At 40.7% G+C, this 9820-nt stretch overlaps 1 protein-coding gene across 3 annotated transcripts; it reads left to right on the plus strand.

Annotated features, from left to right (window-relative positions):
- Positions 1-243: 243 nt before the first annotated feature.
- On the plus strand, positions 244-8745 carry LOC107305391. 3 transcript variants are annotated; one of them, XM_040529732.1, is made up of 6 exons: positions 244-320; positions 5385-5517; positions 5954-6114; positions 7562-7898; positions 7985-8204; positions 8336-8745. In XM_040529732.1, the coding sequence occupies exons 2-5, from the start codon at positions 5490-5492 to the stop codon at positions 8182-8184; spliced, it is 726 nt and encodes a 241-aa protein (XP_040385666.1). In that variant the 5' UTR covers positions 244-320; positions 5385-5489; the 3' UTR covers positions 8185-8204; positions 8336-8745. The 3 variants fall into 3 exon arrangements, with proteins under 3 accessions (XP_040385666.1, XP_015698394.2, XP_040385665.1); XM_015842908.2 differs by having other exon boundaries at positions 7985-8173; XM_040529731.1 differs by lacking the exon at positions 244-320 and adding an exon at positions 4710-4759 and having other exon boundaries at positions 7985-8173.
- Positions 8746-9820: the final 1075 nt, after the last annotated feature.

The raw sequence follows: 9820 nt of genomic DNA on the forward strand, positions 1-9820 counted from the left end.
AGGCGAGGGTGCGGCGGCGGCGGCGCTTTCTTCCCGGAGGAATCGTTCGCGAGCTGGGGCGGCTATGGAGACCGGTCCGCGGCTGCGGGACCGGGTGACGGCGAGGTCGGCCGACGCCGTGGAGCTCCACGAGGTGCGCGGCTGGAGCGGCGCCAAAATGAGGCGGACGCTGACGTGGTGGGACCTCATCTGGTTCGGCGTCGGCGCCGGCATCTTCGTGCTCACGGGTAAGGAGGCCAAGGAGGCCGCCGGCCCCGCCGTCGTGCTCTTCTACGCCGTCTTCTGCTACACCGAGTTCGCCATCGAGATCCCCGTCGCCGGTACTCCCAGTCCAACCTGCATTGATCTCTCACATGCATGATTCATGATGTATGCATGACACCACCATTTTGAGATAATTAAGCCTTGGATTAGGATCTAATATGATACAGTTAGATACGTCTAGATTCATGATAAAGGTGATTAATGAATTAATTAAGGCCTTTTTTGGAACGTGATATCTCTCACATGCATTGCCTTTAGGCCATTAATTAGTAGAGTTAGTAAATATCACTTTAGTTGTGAAGGTCTTTTTGGTGCTTTACAAATTTGATAGTTTGTTTCTTCATCATAATATCCTGACAAGTTTGTTGATATGGATTTAGTATTATCTTTTTTTTTTGTACGTGACTCTCAATATGTAGCATATTGAGTTGGAATGTCGATTAGAAAACGGCCGGTGGAAAATTCAACTGGCAACATATTTGCTACTCTCCCCTTCTCGAATGTTACGAGAGGGGTTAAACCTATTCGGCAAAGATATTAAACTTAAACCTACCCTGTAAAGAGCTTAAAAAAACCTATTAGCCGAATGTCGTTCATGCGGTTCGGGATATGGACGGCGGCGCTGCTCGCCTCCTACGACACGGCCAAGGCGCTCGCCGCCGAGGCCGCCGCCGGCAGGGTGGAGGAAGGCGGCAGCAAGCCGGCGGACGGCGGCGCCGGCAACTAAAGAAAGTTCACTAGCTGCTCTGCTGCTGTGTTTAATTAATTTCGTCTTATGAATTGTTAATTAGTTGACGTATATATAGGCAACATACTGTTAGCTTCTTTGTTCATTGTCATTAATTCCTAGGTTTAATTTAATAAAATACTCTATATATAGACAAGTATAGTATTGAATTGAGTGGTTAAAATGAATTCGCATCGAAAGATACTGGACCTGACGATTATTGAATTTTGGCTTGATAGCCCGTTAATGGGCCGAGGGGTTGACTATATTCAATTCTTCTCCTGATGGGCCATGGCGTTGACCAGGTTTTTAGTATGGTGGGCCCCAATAAACTGATTTATTGCGCTGGGGCCAGATAATTAAACAATGTCTAGTCGAAGGTTCATAATTAACCCAAACTAACCACTCTAAGATTCTCTTGTCCCAATCAGCTAAAACCCAAACTAACAACTCAAGATAGAGTTCAAGTTTCAAAGTTTTATAGAGGACCAGCCAATTCATACCAGAATGAGAACAAATAAAGAACTACCATCTCAAACGCTAAGAGGGAGTGACACAAATTTGTTAATACTTTCACTCGTCTAGCTATCGACAGTAATCATTTTACCCTCGTATAGAGTTTGGAGGCAACCGTTGAAAATATTTAAATATATTGCTATATTTAAATCTTACGTACATTGTACCCAGCAATATTATTGAAACATTTTTTCCAAGGCTTCTACGTCGTATTGCCTGTCAGGATCCGACATAATTTTCAAGCTGATTGCCATATCAAGAAATGTGATTCTTGTATGGGCCTATCTTCTTGCACCATGTATTGCTTGCACTTTCTTATGTTGTCTCAAAGGTGCTTGCTACACTATTACACTTCATAATGTGATAGTAATACTTCTTAGGCTTCCTAGGTAATCATTGTTACCTTTCTTTTTGTTAGGGTTGCAAATGATATACATGAATTACATTTCCTTTTGTTGGGGCTGCAAATGATATACATGAATTATAATGGAAATATACCGGTGAATCTGCATGGCGAGTGGAATAGATCTAACCATTTTGGACAATCCATACCAGTTGGAGTACCTTACAACACCCCCTAGGTGAATGCAAATACTTTTGAAAATCATATTGTCGACATTTCTGGTTCCAATCTAAAAATATGACTTGATACCTAAGTGTTGCCTTTTGCTTTGCCTTCTTTTCTCTACCGGTTCCAAGCATTTATATACGTCACCTTCGTGCTTAGTTCATGTGTGTTTATCTGGCTTATAGCTTGCGCATCTTCAAAAGGATTTTTCAATGGATATGTTGTGCTAAATGTATCGATGAAACCTTGCACAACATTGTCGGCCATTTCATCCCCTTTCAGCCTCTTACAGTAGGGCAAACTTAATTCCTTTTACTTGTAATTCAATGCATGAAAAGAGACCGAGCGTTGCGTAGCCGATTTTTTTTATTTTTCAAACATTCTTAATAAATAATTTCATTATTGAGCTTCGAGGAAAAATATTTTCACCGTATTAACTTTTTGGTCACACTACCAATATTAACGTGGCAAGGTAATATTGTCACGTCAGCCGTACCAACCAGCTTGTGTGGTATTGTTGTCTTGCTACGCCAGTGTTAATGGCGTGGTCAAAAGTTTCATATGGTGAAAATATTATTTTCGAGGTTTAGTAATAAAATCATTTATTAAAAATATTTGGCTGACAAGACAAAACTAACACGAAAACTGTGAATGTGATGTTTGTTTGCCGATAGGAATTACCAAAGTAGATGAAGTAGAAACAACTCTATCAAATGTCTTGTAAAGTAATACTACCCCAATCCATGTTTTTTATTTTTTGGTTTGAGTGTCCAGTGTTTGACCATCCGTCTTACTTAAAAAATATATAAGAAAAACTAAAAAAAATAGTCATGCGTAAAATAATATTTATCTTTTATCATCTAATAACAATAAAAATATTAATTATAAAAAAATTAAATAAGATGAAGAGTCAAATATTATATCAAAACTAAAACATAAAGATATATCGTGACAAATATACAAGTATTGACTGCAGTGTCACGTAGGGACGTCAGTCAAGAGGAGGATGACGTAGCAGGGACGTGAGGCGGACGGGGAGAGAGAAGGGGCAACCACTTTAGGCATATAGCAGTACTCGCGCACGTGCAATACGTTTCATAGTATTTATCTTTAAACATTTCAGGTATACGAACTTGCTATATATATTGTATATATATTGTAGTATTACATAAAATAAATATATACATACGTTACTAATGCAGTATAAAACAATTATAATTTTATAATTATACCAAGGTACTAAACAAACTCTTTCTTTGTCTACCCACCTTTGGTCGTAACTGTTTCGTTAGCTCTTCTGCATCGACCAATTTTTTATTTTGTTGTTGTACCGCCAAGAAAAAAAATCAATTGATCTCTGTGAGAAGAAGAAACAGAGAGCCTACAGCTTTTCATTTGTCGGTATTAATCAAGTTGTTGAAAACTTACGGTTAGCATGGATTAAAAAATATTAGTTTTTTCATATTTTTATAAATAATGCTCCTTAATTAATACCAAAATGTAGTAGAAAAAAGTATATCAAGTATAACTTGTATTAGTATAGAAAAACATAGCCATACTGAAAGTGCACCAAAGATGCATCTGGACAAATAGAAATATAACAAAATAGCACAAGAAAAATCCATATCTTTGAACAATTAAGTACAAAGCTTATTGTATTTTAATACACGTGAATGGCTTTATGAAAAAAAGGTGGGCTTTGACCGGTCGGAGGTTGGGGGCAGTCGGCGATCGATGGGAGGCAGGCGGCGGTACCGGGGCCGACCGGGAGAGCGGGCGCGGTGGCGGCTTGCTGGCGTTCGACCGGGAGAGCGGGCGCGGGCGCGGTGGCGGTTTGCTGGCGTTCGACCGGGAGAGCGGGCGCGGGCGCGGTGGCGGCTTGCTGGCGTTCGGGAGAACGTTGTGATTTTGGAAAGTCAGGGGCGATTTTGGTGAAGGAGTCAGGGGCGATTTTGGAAAGTCAGGGGCGATTTTAGTGGAGAAGTTAGGGGATGTGTCCTATCTAGGTTTGCAAGAGAGAATTGTTTCAGATCGTTCTGGATCATTGGATACGTACATCTAACAGTGGTGGAAAATGGACCGAGTAAATCGTGTGTATATTTGTTGGTGTGGATATAAAAAAATTACAACGCCTACTTTTATATTAGTATAGATATAGAAACTTAATATCTTTATACATACAAGCTTTTTCAATATTAAAAATCTAATAAATACAAATATTATATATACACAAGATATTATAGATATAAACTTAATACATATAAAAATTTATATCTATAATATCTTGTGTATATATAATATTTGTATTTATATGTATAAATTTATACGTATAAACTTTATACACATAAAATAAAAAAATATACATAAAGTAAAAAAAATACCTGTTTTGAGCCTGTTCGCGCAGGACCCATCCGCGCGAGCGCTCGCTAATTAGCCTTTTTGAACCACCTCGGCAGCCACGCGCGGCGCGTGGGCCGCATCCCGGCCGTCCGTCCTCCCGGTCCATCGAACCGACGGCCCAGATCACGCGCTCCTCGGGTTTCACCTTCTCCCGAAGGAAATTTCCTTCCTCGCGTCATTTCCTCCTCGCCTCGCCTCGCCTCGCCTCTCCCTCGTCGCCGTCGCCGTTGCTGTCGCCGTCCCCTCTCTTCCTCCCGAGCATCCGCCCTTCTGGATTGTCCCCAGTGAGTCCATATGCCCGCGCTCTCCCAGCTTCTCCCTCGCCGACGCTCTTCTCTTCTATTCTGCATGGTTTGCGCAATCAGCCGGAGGGAGGGAGGGAGGCTTTCCTCTTCCTGTTGCGGGCGCGTGCTTGTTTATTTCCCCCCGCTTCTTGATTCCGGCCGCTGAAGTTCGTGCGCGGGGGTCGTCGCCGCCGGGTAGAATCCGGTGGCGGGTTCCGTGCTGTTCGTGCGTGATGCTCTCGCGGAGGTAGTTGGTTGTGTGGCTACTGAGGCGTGAGGGAGGCATGGAGGTTAAAGATACCACTCCATAATCGGATAATCCTTTCTTGATAAATCTTTTCTTGATAAATATGTATCTGGTCTTCGTTTTGACAATTTTCACACCAGTTAGAGAATCTTGGCCTGCTACTTGATGGTTCCATCAACAAATAGACATTAATTCAGTCTGTAGATTTTGTCGCCTTATATATTTTCGTTTTTCTCTTCTTGAGGTGTTATGTACCAGACCTAGATTTACATGTGTATTAGTCCCCTACCTTTCTTGAAAACTACTCCTCTTTGTTGTAAATTCTGATTTTGTTGTGCTTAGGCGATCACGGAAAGCTTCAATTTTGTTGATTTGCAGGAAGTGTGGTGTGCTTGAAGCACATCGGAAGCTGGGTGGTTGACATTTGTTTCCTCTGACTAACTACAATCCTGATTCTGCTTCACTCTGCAAAAAGAACAAGCCATGTCTTCTCTATTCCATGATGTTTCAGGTATGCCTGTTCCATCTAATGTTTCCCTATATATTACTGATGTTTAAATGGTGGGGTAGTTTTCTGTTATGAATATAATCATAATAATGATAGATGCACTGTAGACTCCATTATGTGTGTATTGTGCACGCATTACGGTTATGGATTAGCCCAAGCAAACAGTGACATTTGTGCCATGAATTAGTATTAGGAAATACCAGGTATAGAGGGTAATTTTGTACCCACGCTGGGATGCACCTGCCATTAGTATTGACAAACATCAACCGCAGCCTGCCATGCCACAACTTTTTAGCTGATCAGATTACGGAAATATTAGGTGTTCATCCAGTAAGCGTTGACATACACTCTGCAATATTTTGATCAATCAGACATGTAAAAGGGAATTGCTGAAATATTGATGTAACATCACTTGGTACATGTTTGCTTTCCCTTGCAGACAACCATGGAGCTGATGGGCGACAAAAACAGCAGAGGCAAGTTGAACCTGAGGACCAGCAAGAAACCTCGGCTACTAGTACAGGTAGCCAGACAATGGTAGCAACGCCTCCAACAGATTATGCGACACCCTATGCTCATCTGGATATGGCCCATGCAATGGTACATTACATTTAACTTTTCCCTTTTTTAGTTATGGGCAAGTCGTATAACTTCTGTTCTGTCACTTTGAGCTCTAGCCTAAGGACATATAGCTACTTGGTCATTGTGCAATATGGGAGAAACATGGAGAATCACTATGGAGGTTCAGTTTTAGATTTGGATTATTAGGCATGAAAACCACTTGTTTGGACTAATACTCACAGAAATACATATACTAAGAGAATTTTGCATAATGGTGACAGAAAAACTATTTGAATTTGGATTTGGTTCTTGGGCCTGAAAACCATTTCTTCTGACTAATACTATTAATGGAATGGATTTTAAACTCTCGAGGGGATATCCCCCGTCTCTTTCATGCCATCTAAATAGTTACAAAAACATGGAAAGAATGTGTCAAAATAGATTAATATGTGATATATCACTCAATAAACATTCATGGCGGTGACAAAAAAAACTAGACCCAGTTTTCGTGTGATTCTGTTATGAATACCATTCACTTGATTGTCATACAGGTGTGCATGACTGGCATGACAGTTAAACCATACCGTTTTTATTCCTCTATACCACCTTTCCTTACATGTATGTCAACAAATGTCTACCTGCCGGTCACATGAATCTCCACTCTCCACACCTAGCAAAATTTTCTTCATTAGTAACCTTTTACAAAACCATATAACATGGAATATTACTAAGTTGGCATTTTCCGGATGCTCTATTATAGTTCGAGTTGGTCAGAACCACAAGTGAACAACTACTTGCTTCAAGTAGTCGATTAAATTATCCAATGTATTTCTTCTTCTTTCTCCCTTCTGTTTTTCTCTACTGCCTTCTTTTCCATTCCACTTGTGTCTCTGGTGGTAATCGCGGCGATCTTTTTATTCTAATACAATTCAGGGTGGGGAAACTCTCCACCCCCCCCCTCCCCCAGTGACCATTAAAAAAGAAAAAAATTCCAATATACACATCCCACACTTCCATACTAAGATCAATCTACTCTACTGTAAATCTTATGGTGAATATCCATTCAAATCTTGTATCATGTCTATGTTTCTGCACACACTAAGTTTTCAATGTCTGTGTGGATATTGCTTATTGCAAAAGATGTAAGGATCTGGGAATTGGATACCACACAATGAGAACTGTGTCAAATATGGAATGTGGACTGATTTTTCTCTCAATTTTCGCGTGAAATTTGTTAGCTCAAGTTGTCTTTTGCACTAAAACTCTTGTTACTTTGATCACTGCATTGGTTCTAATCTCAATAGATAAGGTTGGCACTATCTGTTAGAAGTTAACTGAGAATTTCCATGAAATTATACCATGTTTGGGTGTTCTTACAAGTTTTAAGAGTTTCTCACTGTCAGGAATGTGCAACTCTTTCAGCTGTCAGTTCTTGGCACCTATGTTCTGCATCCTCTAATGGTTTTCATTCGTCTGCATTCTGCAGCCTAATACCCTTGAGTCACGTCATCAACCTATGCACAACGACGATCTCCTCCGTCCCCCGTCAGAAGGCCGCACGTCGGGAGGGTTTCTTTCAGGTACTCTGCCATACTTGCGACCTCAGATCCCCCGCACCGGCGACTTGGGGCCTCTCCTCTCCTCAGCTAGCCCTCCGTGCTCCGGCAAGCTACACCTCTCCGGCTTGAGGGAGATCTTCACCCAGACCTCGCCCGCCGCACAGTCCAGCACGGTCCAGCCCCTAGCCATTGCTCGGCGCCACATTTTGGTTCTTGGAGTTGTTGCTGCAGGGGTCGTTATTCTCTGCCTGCCTGTGCTTTCTAGTATGTTTATACTAATTTGTGAATTTTCGGTTAGCTGTGGTCTGAATTCGATCTCAATATGCATCTCCATTGATCTTTCTTTGCAGGGGCATATACTTTTCTCTCCAGCATCGACGCGGCTGCTCTCAAATTGGAGCAGCTGCATGATTTCGATGGCTTGGTCTCGCGGTACAATGGAGAGATTGCCGGCGGCAGCGGATTATGGATGAATAGATGGGTCATCGGCGGCGGCATTTTGGCCGGGCTATTTGCTATCGGTGCGAGTAATGTTGGAGGTACGTGTTAGTGTTACGAGTTATGTTGGAGGTACGTTAGATGAACATATTTATCATGCATTAATTTCTGAAATAGATGTAGTGTTTGCCCTCCTCTCAATCTTCCTTCCCAATGCTACCCTGTGACTGACCTGTTCATGGATCGCATTCTGCGTTTGTCAGATCGCCAGGAGCCGTCGATGACCGTACGACCGCCGCCGCTGTTCGTACAACCGCCGCCGCCGTCGCCGCCTGAGATCACCCATCCAGGGGTTTATTTCCTCGTCCTCCTCATGGGCTTCGCCATCATCTGTATATTCTCTATATCAGTACTACGACATCTGTAGGTGTAGGTCCTAGTTCAAGCCCTCCCTCCCAAGGTCTTTCGCTGGTCCTCAAAAGCGAAAGCTTCTCACCGCATTGTTCTCTGAACTCTCTTTCTTCTTCTTCTTGGTCCTGCGCCATGATCAAATCTTGGTATAGCGGCTGATCGAGCTGATGAGATGGCTATCATGTAGCTAGGGAGTACTCTTGCTTGAGTTGATTGAAGTGGAGTGACAGTGATCACTTGTGACTGAATGACTATACTTACTCACGGCCTCGTATTTTTGTTTTTTTATGTTTATAAGCTAAATTTTAAATTTTTAATCTTAAATTTAAAGTTAATTTTAAGGTTTTTCTTTATAGTTTATTTTTTAGCCTTTGCTTTTATATCGTCAAGAACATGTGTATAAAAATTTTATTCACAAATTATTTTCGGTTTGTAAAATATATTGTTTCCTTTTTTTACTCGAAAAGCAAAACGATGACCACATCACTCTTTTTGGCTCTTTTTTTTGGAAGTGTGCTGTATGTACTTCATCGTTTTTTTTTTTGCAGAAAGTATGTACTTCATCGTTAAGCACTATATTTGTGCATTGCAAAGCAGACTTGCAATGATCCAACAGGGTCTATAGGAATAGGAGTAAGTCTGCAAGGGAATGTTTTGGATCCAAGTACAACAGGCATCTGATTGTTTGCAAAAAATGAGGCGGCATTTTATCGCATTGTTATTTCATTGCTCACTGAAAAATATTTCAACTATTAAAATAATGAAACACATTTAAATCACAATTTGAAGCCTTTTTGCTTGACAGTATAAAACGTTCGTTTTTCAAAGATAAAACATCGATCTTTGATGTTTCGCCGCTAATAGAAAAATATTTCACCACTATATAAAAAAACGTTTGAATATATTAAAATATTGAAACACAATTAGATTATAAATTGAACCATTTAGTCCTCAAGACCTCCACCAATGAAACATCAGTATATTTGTAAGAAATCAAAGATAAGAGCATGAAATAATGCCAAAAAAAACCTAGTGAAACGTCATAAAATACTAATTGAACCATTCAAATAACATTATATCCAACACCGAAAAGATTCATTGCAAAAAAAATAAAAGAATATATTTTAAAAGAAATATAACCATATGAAATCTTGTTGTAAAGACTTCATTATAAATCATAGATCAGTATATAATAGAATAAAATTATGTACTTCTAAAACATCCATAACTAATTCTCAGAATTGATTGTCTTTCATATCGAATAAGTCCATGAACCCCAGGTGTCTTTTCAAACAGTGACATCGTGTCCGAGCCCAAACTACGAAGTCGAATGGCCA

The sequence above is a fragment of the Oryza brachyantha genome, chromosome 12 (genome assembly GCF_000231095.2).
Source record: "Oryza brachyantha chromosome 12, ObraRS2, whole genome shotgun sequence".
Classification (NCBI taxonomy): Eukaryota; Viridiplantae; Streptophyta; class Magnoliopsida; order Poales; family Poaceae; genus Oryza; species Oryza brachyantha.

What these genes read in the sequence shown, in the direction of transcription:
- LOC107305391 (XM_015842908.2), top strand. Translation starts at nt 5,490, where the DNA reads ATGTCTTCTCTATTCCATGATGTTTCAG. An exon ending in TGGATATGGCCCATGCAATG is followed by an intron (nt 6,115 to 7,561) that starts GTACATTACATT and finishes TGCATTCTGCAG; the next exon opens with CCTAATACCCTTGAGTCACG. An exon ending in CTGCCTGCCTGTGCTTTCTA is followed by an intron (nt 7,899 to 7,984) that starts GTATGTTTATAC and finishes CTTTCTTTGCAG; the next exon opens with GGGCATATACTTTTCTCTCC.